Raw genomic sequence first — 22,745 nt, 5'->3', positions numbered from 1 at the left:
AGTCACGAAATTAAAAGACGCCTGCTTCTTGGAAGAAAAGCAATGACAAACCTAGACAGCATCTTAAAAAGCAGAGATATCACCTTGCTGACAAAGGTCTGTATAGTTAAAGCTATGGTTTTCCCAGTAGTGATGTATGGAAGTGAGAGCTGGACCATAAAGAAGGCTGATTGCAGAAGAATTGATGCTTTTGAATTATGGTACTGGAGGAGACTCTTGAGAGTCCCATGGACTGCAAGAAGATCAAATGCATCCATTCTTAAGGAAATTAGCCCTGAGTGCTCACTGGAAGGACAGATCCTGAAGCTAAGGCTCCAATACTTTGGCCACCTCATGAGAAGAGAAGACTCCCTGGAAAAGACCCTGATGTTGGGAAAGATGGAGGGCACAAGGAGAAGCGGATGAGGTGGTTGAACAGTGTTCTCATGTTGAGCAACATGAGTTTGACCAAACTGCGGGAGGTAGTGGAAGACAGGAGTGCCTGGTGTGCTCTGGTCCATGGGGTCATGAACAGTCAGACACAACTAAATGACTAAACAACAACCAGAAGAACAACAACATTATGCATTGTATTAAGAGAGGGGTATTGCCTCTGGTGGGGTACACATCCTGCTCCTTTGGGGGTAGTTTGTCCATTCTGAACTCAGCTCTCACCAGTAGAAGCTGTCAGCATGCTAGTGTTGCAGCAATAAATCTGCTAGCACATTTGCAAAGCTAAGCAGAGTCCAGTATGGTTTCCAATTGGAGGGGAAACAGCCTTTTGAGATTTCTGCATTGCAGGGGGTTGGACTAGATGACCCTTGGGTCCCTTCCAGGCCAGCTCTCTAATTCTGACTCTATGACAGCATCCACACCCCTAGAAACGGCTTCAACTGGCCTACTAAACCAAGTGACGCAGCTGATGTTTCACAAACCCTCAGTGAGTCAATTAGGGATTTTCCCTGCATGCGAAGACAGGCTGTGTCTTCTAAAAAAACACATATTAGTCAGCCCAAACGAAAAGCCCGCAAGAGCCTTGTTTGGTCTGAGCAGCGGCCCGTCCAGTCCAGCGTCCTGTTCTTGCAGCGGCCAATCAAGCGCCTGCCGGGAACAGAACGGGAGTGGGAACGAGAATAATATCCCGGTCAAGGGCAGAAGCAGCTGGATCCAGGAACAGGAGCAGATGCTTTCACTTCCCCAGGTAGGAAATCAAGGGGAAGAGGCGCAAACCATCTTCCCGACACGCGGCTGCTCTGCATTCTGCCCTGCTCGAAGAGTGCGATTTCCAAGCCTGCCTGCGAAAGGGCGCCGCTCCGCGGGGAGAGGCGGTAGCTGCGCTCCGGCGCCTCGGGATTCCCCTCCGGGTTCCCCTCCCGCGACTCTCCTTGCCGCCGGCCAATCAGGAGTCAGGGCGAGAGGAAAGGGGCACGGCGCGCGCTGTGACGTCACCCGGCCGAAGCCGAGAGCGGCGGCTGAGGGTGGGGAGGGGGGAGGAGAAGAAGAGCTGGGAGGCGGGACACCCGCTTCCCCGCTCCACGCGATTAACGAGCACCCTTGAGGGCCAATCGGAAGAGCGGTAGGATGAAGCGGGCCCGTTTGGCAGGTCCGCCGGCCAATAAGAGCTCGGAGCAGGCCAACCGGCGAGGCGCCGCCGTCCAATCGCGATCCGGAGGGCGGGTTAGGAAGCTCTGAGGCGGCTTCGGTATCCTGCCTGCGTTTTGTGAGGGAAACGGGTTGAGGCGGAGAAGAAGTGGAAGGAGCGGACGAAGACTGTGAGGGAAGCATTGGTGGGTATCTGCGTCCCTCCGGGGCTGGAAACGGGGCCCCTCTGCGAGAAAATGTGGGGAGGGGCGCCGGTGTTTGTTCGGTTTTAGGACCCTCTTAATGCTCCGGTCGGGAGTCGCTTCAAACTCCCTTTCAGTTTTGTTCTCTAATGTTTTCACCTTAAGGACGAAGTGCGGGCCATGCTATTGCTATTATACATATTCATATCATTTTAATAACATGTCTTAATTGTGGGGTGTTTTTTTTACTGCAACCCCATTAATTTGTTCTTTCGGCAAAGCGCTTTTCGTCAGGCGGTGTATAAACTTTATGCAATAATTAAAATATTCTGCATTGTCCTATGGTGATTTTATTCTGTTCATTTATTACATTAATATACCGTCCTTCATAGATATTAATATAAATTAATATGCCGCCCTTCATTATTTGAGGACGTCCTTCTGCCTCTCCCCCCCCCCCCCAAAAAACCCCAACCACTTTAACACCACTTTTAATTTCCTTGGAGAAAAAGGCGGTCTATAAATACAATAGGTATCTGTAATCACCCTCATCCCTTCTTTAGACGGGGGGGCTTAGGGTCGCCCCCTTTGACCCTTGCAAGGTCTCTCTTCTTTTCTGCCTTGTGCATGACAGCCTCTCTCTCTCCCTTGAAGGCCCAGAACAAGAGGCTGTTTATTGGAGAACCGGTTGGCAAAGCAACTGCGCATAGGAAAGCTACAAGCTCCGGCTAAAAAGGCGGGTGGAGTCTTTGCTCCAGCCCCTAATAACCGGGGAGAGTGTTTTCGACCCATTACTACAACATAATAAAATTAAAAACATGACCTCTGTATGAGGAGGGAACGCTAGGCTTATGGGGTTGCTGACCCGCCAAAGGCTGCTGAGTGAGCTGCTTGTCCCTAGGTAGGGATCTGGCCCCGGCTCGCCCTCTCCTTGGTTTGACACCCGTGTAGTGTTGCTTTTGTTTGTCTCAGTTATATTCCGCTCAGAGGCAGATATGGTTATGTTCTCTTTATGCTCGGAACAACTACCCCATAGGGTGGGCTAGGTTGAAAGGAAGTCACTGATATAAGTCTCTTCTTGGCTGAGGCTGTATGGGGACTCCTTTATGGAGGAAGAAAAGAGTTGGGATGGACGTGTTGGAGTGGGAATGTCCACCCTGCGCTGCTTTCAACTTGGGTGAGTTTAAGGTTGCCTCCCCCACCCTCAAACTAATCTAGAAGGGGTGATGGGGAGAAGCCCTTTTCTAAAGCAGGGGAGTTTTGATAACTACACTCCGTGTGTGATTTTTCTAAAAATTGTTTTCTGTTTCTCATATTTCTCCCCTCACCACACACAAATTGGGTGTGTATTCTTTGTTAATTTTATTTTAAAGCTTTTTTTTTCTGTTAGGGACCTGTCACTGAACAGTCCTAAGCATGTTTACTAAGAAGGAAGTCCCATTGTATTCAGAGGGAGTTGCTCTCTAGTAAGCATGTGTAGGATTGCGGCATTAAACTGTGGAAGGCAGCATCCCATATGTTGTTAAAAGATAAGAAAATATTCTTTTTCCTGTAAAAAGAGTCCTGCAAAGCACTCTTAACTGCTGTAAAATGTTGCTGTAATGAAAAATATTAAGCGTTCATATAGCACTCAGTGTGTTGTACAGCAAGGCAGTAGGCTACAGTATTATTATTATTATTACTACTACTACTACTACTACTACTACTACTTGCCACCAAAGAAACAAACATGATGTCCAGGTTTCTCACCTCCAACTCTTGTAAGTACAGTGTGGTGATGGTGCCAGATTTCTGCCCTGTGACAGCTAGTGGCCAAACAGGCGAGATGTATTTGGGGAGGAAGTTGGGTCTGTGAGAGAGGGTTCACATTTGGTCATCCCCTGTGGCAGAAGAGCTGCATGGGGTGAATAATGATTCCACCCGTACATATTGCACACCTACCAAAGATCCTGAGCATATTTAGCCCTTGAGCACACATCCCCTCTCTTTTCATAACGGTTTGAGATACCCATCTCTGAAAGTAGGTATGGGGATTATGGTTCCTGGTCGAGGGTGGGTCTGTTGTAGTCTCCTAACTTAAAATATTTGCATTCCCAAGAATTTATTTTAAAATGTACAGGAAAGTGTCACAAAAGTACATTTTACTTTCCCCTACCCTTTTCTTTTAGTCACTGAGGATCTGATCAGTTGCCTTCACTCGAGTTCTGTACTGCTCTTTTTAGTCAGCTCGTCTCAGGTAAGCTGCCTGAGGGTTTCCTTTCAAATTGGTGTGTTTTAAAATGCATGCTACTTTTGGAAGTATCTTGTGCTTCACATTTCACAAAAGAGGACAGAGTGCCATATGACACAGTCTCCGCATCCTTCAGCATAAACACAAGGCTAGGCATGGAGGAGGAGACCTAGCTGAGGGGAGAGTGAGAGAATTCCTCATGCACCTCATAGAGTTCTAGAAGGTTCAGTGACAATGGTCCATACAGGACTATGTTGAGTCTATGGAAAAGAACGATGGCTTTGTCAATGTTTGTGCTATTTCTAAAAAAAGAAATGTTGCCGCTTTCCTTCCAAGTCTGTGTGAAAGCCTAAATTGGCAAGCAGTGATGAGACTCACAGCTTGTGTGTGTTTCCTTTAAGCTCGTGGGCTTCAATGAGATGAAATTGGTTTCAGGGCAATTATGCTGTCAAAAGGGCTGTTTGACTGCTGCTTAAACTCTTGGGACAAGAGGGGATCCTGCTGATAAGCACTAGGGGAGCCCTCTGTGAAAGCGATTCTGAGTAGGAAGGGAATGAGTAAGCATGCTTGGGAAACAAAAAGACCGTGCCCTTTTTTCTCCCCTCCTTAGTTCCTTGAACAGCAGGGCGATGGCTGCCGTGGTGGAACAGGAAAGTGAAACCCAACTCTGCAACAATTGGTAAGAAAGGAAACTTGTTTGTTTCAGTAACTGCCAACTCTGTGTGTATGCAATTGGGTTGGCTGATTAGCTCTGTTTCAGAACCATTGCTCTAATTTATCATGTTTACTTTACTTGTTTTAGTAAACAAAGCTAAGAACTTGGAAGTTGTCATCCTTGCTTAATATTTATTTGCAATTGGCATCCATTCACTGCTGCTAATGAACATGTGAAATGGAAAATTTTCAGCAGGAAAAATAATTTAAGAATTATTGTGTCCCAATCTGGGGTTGTTGTTTGTTTCTTCTCAACAAGCCACAATTGCTAGCCCATCTTAAGCAAATATTCATATTAGTTTATGGATTGTAGCTGGCTAGGGAGAAACAAACTGATCCCTGGTTTGGAAATAACAGCAAATCATGGCTTTCTTATTTTCATACTTGCACTAACTGGAGTGATTGTACAGTATGCATACACATGCTGCTCCTTCATGGTAAACCACAAGAAGCCAGAAATCCTGGCTTATGGTTGTGTGAGTGCGAATGGGGGCAGGGGCGGCGGAGAGACTGGTTATGGTGGAGGATGGGATTAGTGCAGCTGACTCAGGAGCTGGTGTGTAATTGTGGCTTTTCTCTCCTTCACCCTCTGGAGATGTGAGCTTTGTCTCCTGAGAGAACATCCCTGCTGGTCCATGGAAGGGGGAATGAATTGAATAGTGCCCAAAAGACTGAGCTGAGGACTGCAAAATCCCTTACTGCCATATGCTCACTCTGTGGACTGTGGCTGCAGCTTCAGTGCCACGCAGATGGCAATACGAAGTAATACTGGTTGACCTTGCAGGGTTTGCTTGGGTTAGCTTTCTTTTAAAAAATCATTTCTTTTGCACCTTCCTCACCCAGCAGCTCTACTCCAAATCAGTGTTCTAAACCGCAAGTCCCTGTTATCTTTTGCACCTTGTCCGTTTTGTTTCTAGCAAAAAAGACATTCCCGCGGCAAACTTCACCATCCATGAGATCCATTGCAGTCGAAACATAGGGGTATGTCATATCTGCAAGGAGTCTTTCCCAAAATCGGAAATGAGGAGCCACCAGGAGCTGGAGCACACGCAGGTGACAAGCAGCCCCTTTCCCTCTTTATAAACAACTTCTCTCTAGTAGGCAGGTTTAATCACACACTGGTTTGTTTTTCAATCTCAGGTTGTCTGTAAGTGCAGCATGAAGATGGACAGTGGTCTTTTGCAGGAGCATGTGGTCAGTAAGCATATCATTGACTCATCTTTACCTGATGATGCAGGGTGGGACTAACAAAAACTGCAAGGAGTGGATTATGTATGTGAGCCTTCAGGCTATTAAGATTTTTTTTAGGGCACTTGCACATGGTTCTTTGTGGAGAGCAACAACCACAAGCAGGGGAGCTTTTTGTAAACAGGAAGAGAGTTGGTGGCATAGTGCAGGATTCAGGCTCTTCCCTACAGAGGAGAGGGGCCCTAGATGGGCTTCAGGGCTAGCTGCTGGTGTAAGGGAGCTTCTTATGTGCCTGTTAAGGGCTGCTTCTCTGGGTTGGCATTTTTACCAACCTGCACTATGGCCCCACCTAGTGCTTCTTTTTCTAAAAAGAAATGTTTAGGGGTACTCTCATTTGACTCAAGAAAATCACCATTTTATAGCTCCAATTGGGAAAAATAAATACAGTAAATGGACAAAAGTACAAAGATTCACAAAATGTTTAGGGGTATGTGTACCCCTGCCGTCCCCCCAGAAAAAAGCACTGGCCCCACCTAACTCTATATTAAAAACCATTTCTAAAATGGAGGTTGCAAAGCAGCCATGTGTTGTGGATTGTGTGACTACACTGGTGTGGCGCACTACAGCCAAGGAGTGAGATTGCAGCTCGCTCTTGGGATTTATTTAGCCATGCATTCACCCTAATGGTCACTGGCCCCTTGCAAGTCTGATTCATTGCCCTTGATAAACTGATGCTGGTATTCACAACAGCAAATGCAGCTCCTTTACACTATCCTAAATGTGCAGACGAGCTGGCTTCAGGATGTTAAAACTCCATGCTTGTTCCTTCGACCTGTGCTGGCTGAGGCTGATGGCCAGACAAATGCAGAGGTTGCTCAGACGATGACCTTATGCACAATTTCCTTGCTGTCTTACCATAGGCTGCAGAGTGTCCCTTGCGCCCCGTGGCCTGCCAGCACTGTGATATTGAGCTTGCATTCAACAAACTCCAGGACCATGAGGACTACTGTGGCGCTCGAACTGAGCGATGTAGCAGGTGCAGCCGCAACATTCTGCTCCGAGATCTGAAGGAGCACCCTGAGGACTGCAAGAGGGAGGCTGAGGAAGCAAGAGTCAGCCAAGCCCGGCCCTGCTTGAACTCCGAACCAGTTTTGCATAGCGTTCAGACAGTCAGGAATGTCCTCCATCAAGACAACTCTGCGCGATCCCTGCCAAGGTTGAGCCGGTTTCCTGAAAGTAGGCTTTATAACTGTCTCTCGGGTGACCAGCTGCCAAGTGAGCGCAACAGAAGGAACGTTGCTCTGTCGCAGCCGGATCAGAATCAAGGTAATGGCAGCAAATGATCACTTTTAAAAAGAATACTTGGCATTTTACAAGGTGCCCCCTCTCTCCCTCACACGTTAGTGTTCATGAGTGCATTCTTGGTTAATTGAATCTAACCTTTTTGTGCCCCCTTCCCAGTGGCAAAAACCCTTCCCAAATTTTCATGCTGTGTCCTAAATTTTATCCTCTCTGGGTATGTTTATATAGGCAGTTGGTGAATGGATCTTGGGACTGTTTTTTTATTATTATTATTATTATTAAGGATTTTCTTGTTTTACAGAAGTAAGTGTAATGCCTCGTTGTTTTTTTCCATGTGACATTTTTACAAATCCATTTCATTTGTTGAGGCATTAGGGGGAGAAGAAAAGAAAAAAAAAAGAAAGAAAGGGGGGTGGAGAGAGGGAAGATGGATGGGGGTGGGGTCGGGTGGCGGTGTTTCTATTATGTTTAATGTATGTAGAGTTTGGGGTCAGCGTTGTTTGTGTTGTTCACTTGTGTTCCGGATCTTGGGACTGTTTAAATCCAACCAGCAGTCATTTTATTACTGCTGGAAGATCCTGCTGCTATTTCCTGGCAGCTAGGAGGGAGAAAAGTTGGCCATGCTGGCAGTTCCGAGATGTAATGACTTCAGCCCTCTGGGGCAGAGACTCTGTTGTGTAGCTTCATCATAGTTCAAGTACACATTCCAGCCAGGGACGACTCCAGGAGAGTGCAAAGGGGATATGGTATGTAGGGAGAATCCAGAGGATGAGCTAGGGAGGCTTGGAGGGCTGCATATGTCCCCCAGGCCTAAGGTGTCCCCCCCCACCCTGCTTGGTGTATTGCAGATGCTCAAATCACCTGTCTTCAGGGGGTATTGGCTCTCATTCTCTGCCTTGCTTCCTTGAAATAAAGTTTCCAGCAACCTTTTTGCATGTTCTGAAAAATGTAAGCCCATCTTTGGGTATGTTGTGCTGATCTTCTTTTTACAAATGGAAGGTCAGACAACGATCATGATGATGGTCTCCCTTTGTTTCTAACATTTGGTTATATTTTGTCCCATGAAGTCCACCTGGAAAAGATGACAGCCCCCATGCCTTTCGGTGGAGAGCCAGATTGCAACCTGGATTACCTGCTGGCTCTTAGCTTGCAGCAGGAAAGCAGCTCTCATGAGCACAGTGGCACACAGATCCGGAGGGATCTCTGGAAAAATATCTGCCCCGCCAGAGCTAAAGCAGCTGAGGACTTTGTTGACGCAGATGACCCCGATATCTTCTCTCAGGGTTTGCTGGCACCTGCTAATAATGCTTTAAACAAGCCCAAAGGTAAGTAAACATTTGCTGTTGCTCAGAGTCATTGGTTGAGGTGCTGTGATGTCATGAAATGGTTGTAGGCCGAAACCATTAGGAGAATGTTATAAAGGCTTTGGCTTCTGTGAGGGGTGCAAAAGTGCTGCCAAGGTTGGAAGGGGACCCGAGGGCAGCAGGAGATCTCTGTTCCAGAAGGGAGAGGCGAGATTGCCTGTGTTTTGTTGACGTCATTTTGTCTTTTAGTGCTGCTTGTAATATATATTTTTATATAACACCCCCCCCCCAAAAAAAGTATTTGTTGTGTGCTGATGTGGTTGTAAACTGCTCTCAGACTTGCCTTGAAAAATGGCATGCATATTTATTTATTAAAAAATTGATTTTGTAGAGGTGCTGGTAGGACTTCAAGTTGAGATTTTTTTTTACCAACTTGCCCAATCTTAAGCATTGTGGAAATTACTGTGTGAGAAATCTCTTGATTTCTGCACAGATAATGAAAATAGGGCCTTAAGTAATGGGGGGTGGGGGTGGAGGGTGGAATGAGTGGAGAAGTACTGAGAATCACTTTTTTTCTGGAATGAGATGGAACTTCTTGACCTTGAGCAGCGGGAGCTTGAGTTTGTCGAAGGCTCTTGTGAAATCCCCCAACCTGAAGAATGCTCTGAGTATTCTGATCCTTCCTTCTTTTTTACCGAAGTGCCCTGAAGTAAACTTTTTGCATCAGAGAGTTAATTTACTAATGTGGCTAAATGTTTGGACTTTAGCTCTGTAGAGCTGGGCTGAGGTCTATTCTCGGCTACAGATTTGCTGGCTGACTCATGGTAACTCATTATCAGCCAGTGGGCTTTATAAAATGGGAGGAACAGCCACCTGCCTCCTCTGTTGTTTGACAGAGGGTTGTGTGCCATGCACAGGAGTGTGACTGATAGAAATTCCAAAGAGGAGGCAGCTAGATGAGTTATGTAACCTTGTCCCTCCTTGCTTTGCAGCTGAAACACTGCTGCCTTGTGAGTTTTGTGAGAAGCTGTTCCCTGAGGAAGATCTAATCCTTCATCAGGTTTTGTATATATCACATATTTTTTTTCATGCTGTTAGAAGGGCGAAATTGGCAGATATGCAGACGGGGCAGGTGGTCCTTTCTTATGGCTTCCCCAGTGCACTGAAGGCAAAGTTGGGTAGTTCATGAGAACTGGGCCAAAGCTATAGCTGTCATCTACTACAGTGGTACCTCAGGTTACAGACTCCGCTAATCCAGAAATAGTGCTTCAGGTTAAGAACTTCGCTTCAGGATGAGAACAGAAATCAGGCCCCATTAGCTAAAGTGGTGCTTCAGGTTAAGAACAGTTTCAGGTTAAGTACGGACCTCCGGAACGAATTAAGTACTTAACCTGAGGTACCACTGTATCTGGTTTGGAAAGAGGTTTGTCTATCTGTTCCCCTTGTGTTCAGATGTCTCTTGTGATAGCATTGGTGCAACGGTTCACAGGATGGAGGAGCCAGTTTTCGTCTTTTGTTTGGATACTGTTGGACACCATTTTAAATCCAGTTGGCGGACTGAACTCCAAGATGCCCTGATTTGGACAACTCTGAAGATACTCTTGCCCATTTTGGCATGATGGTTCCTAAGCTTGAGGACCAGATTTTGGTCTATGTTTGGATACCAACAGTTGTCCACCAAGGGTACAGTTTTCTGGCTGCAGGGAACATACTGGCAAAGTAGCACCAAGCAGGATTAAACCCTCCTACAGTGTGGTTTAGGGAAGAGATGCAGACTCTCCTTCCTCCTCTCAATCATATAGGGTTGAAAATGTAGGCGACAATATCGCAAGAGGCGTCCTAACGCATAGAGAACAGTCAGACAAACTTCTTTTCAAAATATAAAGTATTGTATTATAATGACGGTGTTTTTAGTTGTCAACTGAGGTGTCGGAATTATCACCTTCAGAGAGACTGTCATGAAACAGATCTGAGACCTTCAAAAAAGCATTTTGTGAGGCTTTCTCCCCAAATTATCTAGATTAGTAGATGATGATACAAAATTGAAACAGCAAATTCTTGTTATGATTGGAAGCAAAAGGGGTGTGTATAATCTCATCTTTAAAAGCAGGTATTTCTGATAGTAACTGAAAACCAGTGTCTGTTCCTGGGAGTCACCTGTCCTGTTATAGCTTTGCTGGCTGCGTCTGATATGCTTGCTTGCCTTGTGTTATGGGGCTCTCTAGAAGAAGGAAACTAATGTTAAATTCCCCCCCCCCCTTCCATTTTCTATATAACAGACTGGCTGCAGTCCTGTCAGCGCTTTGGCATCCTTCAGCAAGAGAAGCTCTTTTGTCCCTCAGGCTGACCGTCTTCAGGATCTCTGGGAACAGCTGCAGAGCAGTCAGTCTGCTGGCAGCGGGGAAACCGTTCCTCTGCAGCACGACTCCTCCAGCAGCCTCATGCTCCCTTGTGAATTCTGTGGCGTCCAGCTGGAAGAAGAGATCCTCTTCCATCACCAGGTGCAGAGAGCTTGCCTTGAGTTTGTCCCTTGTGGCTGGTGCGCTGCAGGCAAGCCAACTCACTCCTCCTTTGGGAAGGGCCCCCAAATAACCGGCTTTGTTTATTGATCCAGGACCAGTGTGACCTGCGCCCAGCCACTGCCCCCTCATTAGGAAGAGCCCCATCACAGCAAGGGATTCCGGCTGTGGATAACTTGGAGAGAACAAGCTCGCCAGATCTGCCTAGAAGACGCATCCGGCATCAAGGTATTGTCATTGGCAAGCCAAGCAGGTTCTCAGGTTAAGAGCTCAGGAGAGCAGAGGAGGAGAGCCTGCTTTGCTGCCCACAGCAGTTCTGGATATGGGAGATAATCCGACTCATGTTTGCCAAAAGGCATCTGTGCACCTCATTTGCAGAGACTTGCTGTTTCATTGCACTGCGGTAGAGTAATATGCAGGATTGTTTCCATTCCTGCTTATTGTGGTGCTCGGTGTATCTCTATACTTTCAGCCAATGGACATGCAACCCTTTGGATTAAAGCCCAGAGGATTAAATTTTCAAGGAGTTGATCTTGTATAGCATGGCAGCACCTGCGCTTTGGAACATCCTGCCTAATTGATATTAGGCAGGTGCCCTCACCGTATTGTTTTGGATGCCTGCTAAAAGTATTTATTTCAGGAAGTCTACCCAAACATATGATTTTGTTATGTAGATGTTACTGATTTTTTAAAAATCTGTTTTAATTTATTGTTTTGTGTAAGTTTTTCAAAAGCTTTGTGGATTTTAGCTCTGTTCTTATCTACAGTTTATTTTTGTTTTTAATTACGCACCACCTAGATGACTCTTCAATTAAGTGCTTTATAGTTCTTTCTAAATAAAATTCTCAGTGGCTGGACAGTGTTGCTGTTCATCCTCTTCGAAGGTGAACTGTTTGTTGGCTGTAGTGCCTGGGGCAGTTTTAACATCAACCAGCCTGTGCAGCTAGTTCAGGTCATCTCTTGGGGCCAGATCCAGCCTGCTCCATATCTGTGGCCATTTCTCTCCAGCGCAGTTCCTCACTTTCTTTTTTCCTGCTTCAGGGGAAATCTCACCTCAGTACCTTGAGGAGTTCAGGCAGCAGAAGCCTCCCCACCCCATCAGAGGGAATCCCTCCCGCAACAACCTGGTGGCTGCCAGACACATTCAGCAGGCCCCTCCCAACAACACAAGAGACGACAATCTTGGGCCTTCAGAACGAGGCAAACCCAAGGAGCTGGGTATTGGCGGTGGTCGTGGAAGAGTGCTGAGTGACCATGCAGCTGCCCCCCTCCCCAGCAGGCGCTGCACTGTCTCTCCTAGTGGCTATGTGCCCAGCTTCCCTGTCACCATTCCAGCTCGGCCCAGGTAGATGCTGGTTGCTTGAGAAAGGGGCTGTTTATCTTGTTATCAAGCTACAAATCTGTTTCTTGCCTGTAAGTTAATGGCAGAACCAAATTCTCTGTAGTACAGAACTTCCTGGTATGAATCTCCTCCCATTGGCAGGACCATGTGGACGTGGTGGTGTTTGAGTCCTGCCTGTTCCCCACTAACTGGTCTTGAGGGGAGCTGTGCTCTAACTTCTGTGCAGCATCCTGGGCTTCCTCTGAAAATACTTTGTGGGGGCTTTTGCTCAGGTGGTTTTTGACTGGAGGCAGTAGCAGCTCCTCTGTGATCTCTTGAAGAGGATGCTGGTTCTTATTAAAGACTTTCTTGTTACAGTCTGCACTTCATTGATGTGCTGCTCTTGACCATTAATTCAAGGACTGTTTGGTAGATTGGTAGTTTTGTTTTGTTACAAAATCCTAAAACAAATCTTGAACTACCCTGGGAGGGTTGAGTCATGTTAGAAACCTTTTAAGAAAGTTGCTTAATAATGTTGAAGTGAAGGAAGTTTTTGATTCCAATGTTGCCTTACCTCTTTCTCTCTCCCCCCTTGCTCCCACAGCTTGAGAAGAGAAGGTGTCAGGAGGCCTTCTAGCCCTTCCCATTACAACAACACTAAGGTAAGAACTGTGGCGGGCTCCAGTTCTCTCTTCAGGCTCATGGTTCTCTGCGAGTTCAAATAATCAAAACTCCTGCGCTGACGCACATACATTTTTAGGGCTGTCCCCCCAACCCCAAATAAATCATAGGTTGTATTCCTAAGGTGGAAGCAAAAAACTGCCTCATCCCAAAGGCCCCTGTTGGCCTCTCATCAACAGGGCAGAAAATTGTTGCCATTTCCCTCCCATTGATAATTATGGGAGGGAAATCAGAGGGAGAGATGGAGGCTGGCTCCTGAGCTGCTCTAAATCTCTGCCAGGGTTGGGAGTGTGTTGGGCTATTGAGTTAGCTTTGGATCCAAGCTCTTTCCTAGTTGTCCTTCTCCTTGGTCCTGTCTGCATCAGTTCTGAGACCAGTTGGCAGAGTTAGGGGTTTCTATAGGGGCTGAGAGGAGAGAGTCAACATCAGTGAGGAAGATCCAACATATCCTACGGGCCATATCATTGCAGTCCTAGTTGATCAAATTAGTTAAAATCAATTGCTTGTTTCTACATAAATGCACATACAGTGGTACCTCGGGTTACATACGCTTCAGGTTACAGACTCCACTAACCCAGAAATAGTACCTCGGGTTAAGAACTTTGCTTCAGGATGAGAACAGAAATCGTGCTCTGGCAGTGCGGCAGCAGCAGGAGGCCCCATTAGCTAAATTGGTGCTTCAGGTTAAGAACAGTTTCAGGTTAAGAACAGACCTCCGGAATGAATTAAGTACTTAACCTGAGGTACCACTGTACAAGTAGGACAAGAAAAAGCATACTTTGTTTCAGATGTTATATTTTTGAATACTGTGCCATTTTAGAGGCATTCCTTGCTGTGTGAATGTGAAGAGTGCCTCTCTTAAGCAAAAAGGAATGAAAGTGCCCTTTTAATGTGTTAAAGCTTTTTCTATCAAAGTCTGCAGCCACATATTCTGCCTCTCGAAGTCTTGAAGGGGGCACTGAAGCTATCTATGTTGTCTTCAGTCATCTGGCTTCTGTGCACCAACACTGGACCCATGCACTCAATCATACCTTTGCAACTATGAGGGTTAATAGCTTGCTCATTTTTAAAACGCAAGTTGAGATCTGTGCCATCGTACCTTACTTTCTGTATGATTTTTCTTGGACTCCCATAGAACCAGGACATGGCTGTGCATGTGCTTTGAAGTTTATTAGGCCACAACTTTATTGAATTCAGGAATGAGAGGCATTGGCTTAGGCATTGGTCCTATCGACTATCCGGCTCCAGCCCATTTGCTGGAGACACGGGAAGGGTTAACACCATAGAGGGGGAGTCTCCTGCTGAGGCACGTCAACTAGGAGCTCCCGAGCGTGCCTTTGGCCCACACCTCCATAGGCTTTGGACAGGGCCACGCCCCCCGAGTCCTTTGAACTGTAGTTCTGACAAGGCAGTGCTACAGAACTTCTGAATGGGGAGATAAATTCTAGTTGATGGCAGATTGCTCTGTCTCCTTCTCCTTCAATTCCTGCCATTCTCTTTTGCAGGTGAAACCGTGGCAAGCTGAATCGGACTACCCGGACAAAGAGCAATAGGGAAAGGGCCTTCCCAGGGCAAGTGGGTTTGCCTTTGCTTCTGTCCCCTCTTAAGGTCTGGCTGCAGTAGGGCTGGCTTCAGTGTGACACTGATTTAGCAGCAGGGTGGGGTGGGGGAGAGGGATAGGGAGGTGGGTGATCATACCACAGCTGCAGGCCAGAGAAGTGGTGGCAGGAACCCTTCTCTCCTGATTTAGGGCTGCTTTTTAAAAATGTGCAATGTCCTTGTGCTCTGAGGTAAGGGCCAGGGTGTGTGTATGTAGGGGGGGGGGGGTCAGATTCAAATGTGTCCTATAGTCAAGACAACTGAGCTGAGAGTCTTGTAGGAGTTTTGCTTAAAATGCTCAGCTTTGAGGCGTTGTCCGTGTGCAGCACCATTAGTGACACACGGGATTGTGTGTTTTAGACTTGTGGCTGGCCTAGCAGCTACCAGGCAAGGCCTTGTGAGGAAGCCTGGGTTGGTTGCTGCTTTGGCTTAAGCTCAACTTATTGGGCTTCTTAACCTGTACTTTTGGGGCTCTAACTGCACTTGGCAATCTATTTCCCCAGTCAGGAGTGTGTAACCAAATGGGAAGAAGAAAAGCCATAACATTTCATTATTCTGCCACTGTGTGTGTGTGTATATAGCCTATCTTTAATACCAGAAGTGCCCAGTTTCATTTCTGTAAAAACAACAACAACAAAACCAAGACAGGCTTCTGTTCATTCTCTTTATGCTAATTATTCTGCTATACTGGAGACTGTCTCAAATTTCTTGTAATAAACTTTGTATCTCGTCGTTCTTGCGTCCTGTGCGGTAGCAGAGCTTTTGTCATCCTCCGCCTGTTTTAACTCTGCTTCAAAATTTGCTGTATAGATTGAGATTTGAACTCAAAACCAATTCCCCCCCCCCCAAGTACCATTTTGTTAGATGCCACATATGAAAATATAAACCAGAGGAGCAGTTTCTCAAACTGCAGCAGTCCCTGCTGTGTCCTCATGTGACCCACTCCTCCGTCACTTGCCCTCCAAAGGGGCGTATGGTCTCTGCCCGAGTTACTTCATTTAACAAGCACCCTTGAAATGATGGGCTGGGCTCCTTACCATTGTGCAATTTCTCATGTTTGGGAAGGAAAAATCACCACTGTTCTCTTTACAGTAAGCCCACACCTTACACACATCTAACTTGTGAGCATTCAGATTTACACACTTGGTGTGTAAATTAAAAAGTGGGTGGGTGTCGGGGGGGGGGGGACACGACTGCCTCTCCCCCTGCACATACATCCAGCCACATTGCAGGAGGGGTCGTGCTGGATGCTGCTGTGCCAGGGCTACTTGTGCTCACCTCTCCTGTGCTATAATAATAATAATTTATTATTTATACCCCACCCATCTGGCCGGGTTTCCCAGCCAGTCTGGTCTGCTTCCAACAAAATACAGTGGTACCTCAGGTTACATACGCTTCAGTTTACAGACTCCGCTAACCCAGAAATATTACTTCGGGTTAAGAACTTTGCCTCAGGATGAGAACAGAAATTGTGCAGCAGTGGCAGTGGGAGGCCCCATTAGCTAAAGTGGTGCTTCAGGTTAAGAACATTTTCAGGTTAAGAACAGACCTCCAGAACGAATTAAGTTCTTAACCCAAGTTGCCACTGTATTAAATACAATAGTCTACTTTTGTCCCCTAATATACCAGAGCTCAGTGGTGGTTAGGCCCCTGGTGGTTAGGTCCAGGCTGCCGTGTTGTTTCAAAATTGTGTCCAAACAGAGCCCCAAACTCACTCCTTGATCCTCGTAAAACAAAAAAACCACACAAAATAGGACAATGATATTCCTGCATTGCAGGGGGTTGGACTAGATGACCCTCCGAATCCCTTCTGATCTTACAATTCTATGAGAACTGCCAAAATCCCCTCATCTACAGAGCCCTGGCTGTGAGATAGTGGAGGATGCAAAAAGGACAGTAGAAAAACAAGAGCTGCTTCTGCTATCAATGAAGGCTAAAATAGTAGCTCTGCTCACTGCTTAGACTGCTCTATTAATGCAGCTAAAGATCACCCTGAACTCCTTCTGGAAGAACTCAGTGGGTACATGAAAAGTCTAGTAACAGAATTCCAAGTATGACAGAGCCTTGGCAGTAGTTAGTTACAGATCTTTGCACACTCTGTAATTATTTTCAGTAGCCAAATGACAAAAGGCAGCCCATCTCTAGTCTCTGTTCTCAGCAACTAGCTTGCCATTTTGGCACATATTATGTGTTGCAAAGGGCTTCAAGGGGGATTTAGCAAATGCCAGGCCTCTCCTTTCTTGACTTCATAGGGACTGGTCCAGTAAAGTTTGTGCAGATACGTAAACAGTTATCACAATCAACAATGCTGCTTTGAAAGCCTGCACAAAAGAACTAGGTGGGAAGTTTGTCGTTCTGCCCCTTGAGGCATTCTGGTTCCAGTGATTCCTAGTGCCTGGTGAAGGTCAGTGAAAGCCTGTGTCACACAAACATGCTCCAGGCCCAGCTGATCAAATACAAAGCAGCTTTAAGGACACTTCCACCAAAAGTAAGCATTTATTAAATACAAGAAAAGCCAAAGAGACTTCTGAAAAAACAAGTGGCAACTAACCTTGCAATGTTATTTCCAGGGGCAAAGCACTGTGGTGGGTTTACGGAGGAAAGCTAAGGTTGTATATGATATAGTTGAGAAGGGACAACAGTTCTAAAGGGAGACCTTCGCAGTAGAATCGAGGTGTGGAAAGCAGAGAATAAATTAACAAAACAAAAAAAAAAGGCAAACAAAACACACTTGTCAGCTTGGTAGCTCATCTCCCTTGGGCAAAAGAAGGAACCTGGGAGCCCCTTCTGCACAAGAGGAATGGCATACCTTGGCTCACTTTTCCCTTTTGTACAAAATATTTACACGTTTGCTGTAATTAAATACAAATTAAAAACTGCAGTGCTTTAAACCCATCTCCAAATGAGCCAGAGATCAGGCAGCCTGCAATTCGTCATCTCAAGTAGTTTTAACTTTCTGTAGGTGAATGCAGCTTGGAGGTCACAGGGTTGCTGTTTCCAGGCAAAAGATTAAGGAGCAGACAAGTAGTAAGATTTCCCTTTTAGCCTGGATATTTCATACCTGACCAAGAGCACTTAAAACAGGTTAACAGTGTGTAATAAATAGCAAAACAATGCCTCAACATAAGCTTAAATGCCTCAACATCCATATTCTCTGCTGTTGTTAGGACAGCTTTACATTCGGAATGAATATTCAAGTTAAAAATAAAAAGTCACAACCCAGAGTATTTAGTGAGAGACACTCTTACTGCAGACTATATAGTCAATGTTCGTACAGTGAACAAGAACCAATTTGATGGGTTCAGGAAGTCCAGGGCAGATTTCTTTGCCACTTGCTCAGTCTTAGCAGCACCCTTTAACTTGTGCCTACCTGCTCTTCCAAAATAGGAATCCACAACGCAGATGAAGGGCTTAAGATTTGGATACAAAATGTTCCCAAACAGAAACTCCATTTACGCCGGGCAGGGTGTAAACACCATGGAGGACATTTTGTTTTGTTAAATGCAACCATAAATAGTTGGAATAAATATACATCAAGTCACTTTACAGCACACATGCTTCTGGGCCGAGGGGTGGAGACTCCCAACGTCCCTACGTCCTCGAGGAGGAAGCAGCAGGAACGGCAGCAGCAACAGCTTCCTCATATTCACAGCTGGCAACAGAAAGGCCTGTGAGGTATTTGAGCGAGAAGTTCCCTTAAGAGAAAGCTGGGCAATTCCAAAACAAATCAAAACCAGCCAGATTTGGGTGAAGCTCAGCCCAGCATGTCCTTCACGCGACACTTGTTTTTCATCTGAACGCATTGTGCCCACTTTGGCCAGAAAATGGGCAAGGCTCAAGAGCTGAAAGTGATACCTAAACAAGTGTGAGTTCTTCTACTCTGACAATGGAAGTTGGAAGCCAAGATCTAATTCTAAAAACAGTCACACTCTTCCTTTCACACTCTTCCCCGAGCTCCTTCCACACACCATGCAGCCCAAATAATTACCAGTATTCACAGTTATATACAATAAATACAGCTGTTCCGTTGCTACAGGCAAGCAAAACTATTCTGACTCTTGTCTCCCGCCAGGCCCTAGCTTACAGCCTGCAAAATTGTGGGGGAGGCTTTCGCAGGCCAAAAAAACAAGATTTAGAACCAAGTACTGGCACTTAAACTCCTACATAGCACTGCATCTTGGGTTTGAAGGCAACCCGGAAATGGATCAATCCAGCAACACTACCTTCTTCAGGACCCACAACACTTCATATTAATAAAGGGGGGGGGGATGTGTCTGCTTGATGGGTCTTGAGGCCCATTCCACCCAGCTCCGCTCTTGTGTAGCTCCCTTTGTGTAGGAACCCAGTGGAAAGCCCAATGAAGCAAAAAAGAAAGCCACAAAACAGCAAGACAGAGCGGATCGTGCCTGTAGCTTCCCCCGAAAAGAGTAAAACATTACCGTGGAAGTCAGACGCCTCTCATCACCCCCACTTTCTGGATGCAACATTTTAGTAATAATAATTTCCGATTGATCATTTCTGAGTACAAAAACGTCGCAGTGCATCCACCGGCTTTGCTAACCGCAGAAAGCCAAGAGGCAGAGCCGGTGGATTTTAGCCACTGAACCATGTCTATGTGTGTGCAAAAGAGTAATTCATACTTGTGGTGTGATGGAACCCAGAAACTTGTTTCTACAGAGCCTCTCTTTAATGAAACGTGTGAATTGACAGGATCCCAGCCACCAAAACCTGGAGGTGTGAAATGCTCTGAAGTTGCCACCTGCATCCCTGGCAGGAAGGGAAGATTTTCAGTCATTGCCCCAGTGAGGATTCTGTTATGTGTCAATGGCTTCTGTGTGGCAGCCGCTCCATTTTTGCACTCAGAAATGATTGCGGGGAGAACTCTTCGTTGAAAGCTTCATTAATTTCCCATTCAGTGATTAGCACTCTTCTAATTATGAAAGAAAGGTAAGGATCTCAAGGTTTGTGAACATCAGTCTGTGTACTAAACTTACCCTAGAAATATTTCACAAACAAGACAACCCATCCACCACAAAAGCCTACAAGTATGAAATGGAAGCCTCCCTGCAAGTGCCATTGCAGAGGCAAAGGTTTGGAGGAAAGAATCAGCCTTCAACTCTCGCCTTGTCGCCGTTCGGTGTCAATTTTCAGCTGGGCAGGAGCCTCTTCCAAGGACTTCTGCAGACACGCCAGTTGCCTAAAGATGTGCAGCAGCTCAGCCGCTGAGAGGGTCTTCACGGTAGTGGATGGCGTACCGGAGTTTATCCAGCATTATCTCCAGGGAGGAGTATTGAGGAAGTTTGATCATGAACATGCAGGTCTCAACACGAATGTAGCGCGAGTCTGGGGAACCTACAAAGAACCGCAGAAGAGAAGAGGCAGTTAAATCTGCTCCGTAGGCAAGAGCTTTTTTCCTTCTTAGTAGCTCTTGGTACCTTTAAGACATTGATTCTAAACTCTGAAACCAGACAACTGAGAGAGCTGGAGGGAAACTAGGCCAAATATATGGCAACTCCCATATATGAATGATGCTTCAACACCTAAGCTGGAGGAGGAATTTGTGTATTTGCTTATTCTCTTCTTCCCTCCCTCTGCCCCTTTCTTCTCTTGCATTGTGTATCTTGCACAGTAAGCCTTTCTGACAATTTATATACCACTTTCCTGATGAAACATCAAGGAACTTTACAAACACAGCAAAGCAAATCAATGCCCCCCCCCCAAAGTCAAGAAGGGTTTCACTCCCATTTGGTTCAGTTGCTTTGAAAGTCAAAGTGATGTCAGAAGCATAATCTGATCTCATCGCAACATTTCGGGATGTTCGCTTGTCTGTCAACTTAGTCCTCAGCTTGGTGAGATTCGGTAAAAATACTCATTTCCCCAAAGGTGCAAACAAAGCTCTTTCAGAGCCCAGTGGCCCATTCACCTGCAGTGCCATCCGGAGGTGCAATTTTCATCGGGTACGGGGGGACATGCGCAGTGTCTGGTCCGCCATCTTTGCAGGGACAGGTGAAGGGGATGCGCTCCTGGTTGCAGGCAAATTTGATGAACTTGCAGAGCTCCTCCTGTGTGAACATCTCTAGCGCCCCCCAGAAAAACTCAATGTGCTGGTCGGTCTCCATCAGTCCCACTTGGTACATGGTATGGGCCTGCCCACCGCAAAAGACAAAGGGGGAGAGGGAGAACAGTTACGACCCAAGGGGGGAGAAGTTCCTGAGGACCCCAAACCTTATGGATCTTTCCCCCCACCAAGCTTCTGGCTCATTTCCACCCTCTGCTACCAGAATCATAGCACTGTATTGTTGGACTTGAGTCATGTTTTAAACTAGATCCGATATCTAATAAATAAAGGCTCCATGCTACTGGATTCTTCCAGCCCTCTGGATGCAGCTAAAAGGTTTGCATAACCTTTGGCTGGGGAAGGTTCCACTCTGCAGCCTGGGAAGCAGCAACGCACCTTGAGGAACTCCAGGTTGATGTAGGGGAGGCCGCAGGTCCTCAGCTCCATCTCCAGGGGAGTCAACATGGTCAGAAGCTGCAAAGGGATAATGGAGCCCAGGCCAGCCCTCACGGCCGTCGCACACTCTGGATTGTGCAGCTCGCGTAACCTCAGGTTCCGGATGGCTGTTGCATAGACGTCCTTGTTCTCCCACCTGAGGGGAAAGAGGCAGACAGTCAGGGCTCCAGGGTGAAACTCTCGTCACAATCCCATGATGCAGCCTCCCCCCCTACTGCCCACACGTGAATCCTTTTGTCCCAAAGACCCCTGCTACTCACACAACCGGGATGTGCCTGCCTCTGGTGCACAGCTCCACTTCTTCCCCCGTCATTGTCAGGTATGTGAACTTGCAGCTTGGTTTGTTGGGGCAGTCGGGGCTCTCCATTGCAAGGTGCTGGGAAGCAATTTCAGCACACAGGGCCTCCAGCTCCGACTCGTCGTTCAGCTAGGACAACACCAACAATAATAATAATAATAATAATAATAATAATAATAATAATTTTTTTTTTATACCCCGCCCTTCGCAGTTTAGAAAACCGGGCTCAGAGCGGCCAACAACAAATTTAAAACACTTAATTGTAAAAGCAGCATAAAATACAGTATAAAAACATGAATAACCATAAAATTCAAAGTTCAGAAATCAATTTGGGGGAAATCCATCTAACAAGCATTAGATAGTCACCAGGGCTGGCTGGCTGAATTAGTCCTACTTGGACCAGCGAGGAGGCCAGGGGAGAATTAGATGTGGGGTCTCAGAGTGGGTAATCTTCACAAAAGGGGAGGGGGAGGGAAGGGAAATAAAAGATCGGGCTGAATTCAAATTAAAGGCCAGGTGGAATAGCTCTGTCTTACAGGCCCGACGGAAGGAGGTTAAATTCTGAAGGGCCCTAGTCTCATGGGACAGAGCATTCCACCAGGTCGGAGCCATCACTGAAAAGCCCCTGGCCCTGGTGGAGGATAGTCTGACTTCCTTAGGGCCCGGGACCTCTAAACTATGATTATTCATGGACCTTAAGGTCCTTTGCGGGGCATACCAGGAGAGGCGGTCCCGTAGATATGAGGGCCCTAAGCCACAAAGGGCTTTAAAAGTCAAGACCAGCACCTTGAACATGACCCTATACTCCACCGGGAGCCAGTGCAATTGGTAAAGCATTGGGTGAATATGCTCCCATGGCAGGGAGCCCATGACGAGCCTCACTGCAGCATTCTGACCTGTTGGAGTTTGTGGGACAGTTTCAAGGGCAGTCCTGCGTACAGCGAATTACAGTACCAGAGAGGAAGGATCTGGCTTGGCTCAGCCTTCCCAGGCAAAGCAAATGCCTCAATGCCCTGGCCTACATGATCTGCAAAGTGCAGCTGGAGTGCAGATGGATGGGGCTCCCGATTCACTTAAACGGGAGGAGCAGGTTCATGTTACACAGGTGTATATACAGAAGGACAACAGCCACCAGGCACTGTGGGAGGACAGCTGGCCTTGGCTCACTGAAGGAAGACTTGCAGAAATGAGAAAATTGCTAGGGCATTGTGAAGATTGGAAAAGGTGCTGAGAAGAAGGGCAAGAGGACTTCTGGAGCAGGCAAGAGAATAGGGCAGCTACTAGCTAGGGGAGGCCAAGGCCCTGATGAGTG

General features: G+C 46.6%; 2 protein-coding genes across 8 annotated transcripts in view; one reads left to right on the top strand and one right to left on the bottom strand.

The window, feature by feature from the left end:
* The first annotated feature begins 974 nt into the window (after positions 1–974).
* On the top strand, positions 975–15,353 carry TRAFD1 (TRAF-type zinc finger domain containing 1). 2 transcript variants are annotated; one of them, XM_083454019.1, is made up of 13 exons: positions 975–1,180; positions 3,932–3,999; positions 4,604–4,672; positions 5,625–5,760; positions 5,848–5,901; positions 6,816–7,221; positions 8,265–8,522; positions 9,494–9,561; positions 10,781–11,002; positions 11,116–11,248; positions 12,062–12,365; positions 12,946–13,003; positions 14,528–15,353. In XM_083454019.1, the coding sequence occupies exons 3-13, from the start codon at positions 4,623–4,625 to the stop codon at positions 14,573–14,575; spliced, it is 1,737 nt and encodes a 578-aa protein (XP_083310145.1). In that variant the 5' UTR covers positions 975–1,180; positions 3,932–3,999; positions 4,604–4,622; the 3' UTR covers positions 14,576–15,353. The 2 variants fall into 2 exon arrangements, with proteins under 2 accessions (XP_083310145.1, XP_083310144.1); XM_083454018.1 differs by having other exon boundaries at positions 975–1,766.
* Positions 15,354–17,098: 1,745 nt separating this feature from the next.
* The window catches only part of HECTD4 (HECT domain E3 ubiquitin protein ligase 4), a 118,546-nt gene continuing 112,899 nt past the window's right edge, over positions 17,099–22,745 (bottom strand). For all 6 annotated transcript variants that reach the window (XM_083453545.1, XM_083453546.1, XM_083453548.1 and 3 more), the window contains exons 73-76: positions 21,396–21,562; positions 21,076–21,271; positions 20,545–20,767; positions 17,099–19,973 (exon numbers count right to left, since the gene is read on the bottom strand). In XM_083453545.1, coding sequence (XP_083309671.1) covers positions 19,837–19,973; positions 20,545–20,767; positions 21,076–21,271; positions 21,396–21,562 — 723 coding nt within the window. In that variant the 3' untranslated portion in view covers positions 17,099–19,836. The remainder of the gene's footprint in view (positions 19,974–20,544; positions 20,768–21,075; positions 21,272–21,395; positions 21,563–22,745) is intronic.

This window comes from Podarcis tiliguerta (assembly GCF_965153285.1).
Source record: "Podarcis tiliguerta genome assembly, chromosome: 8".
NCBI lineage: Eukaryota > Metazoa > Chordata > Lepidosauria > Squamata > Lacertidae > Podarcis > Podarcis tiliguerta.
Note: the sequence above shows the minus strand (reverse complement) of the source record. Positions and strands in the feature narration are given on the sequence as shown.

Coding starts and splice junctions, on each gene's coding strand:
- TRAFD1 (XM_083454019.1), top strand. CDS start 4,623: ATGGCTGCCGTGGTGGAACAGGAAAGTGAAACCCAACTCTGCAACAAT. Junction 4,673..5,624: donor ACCCAACTCTGCAACAATTG/GTAAGAAAGGAA, acceptor TTTTGTTTCTAG/CAAAAAAGACATTCCCGCGG. Junction 9,562..10,780: donor AAGATCTAATCCTTCATCAG/GTTTTGTATATA, acceptor TCTATATAACAG/ACTGGCTGCAGTCCTGTCAG.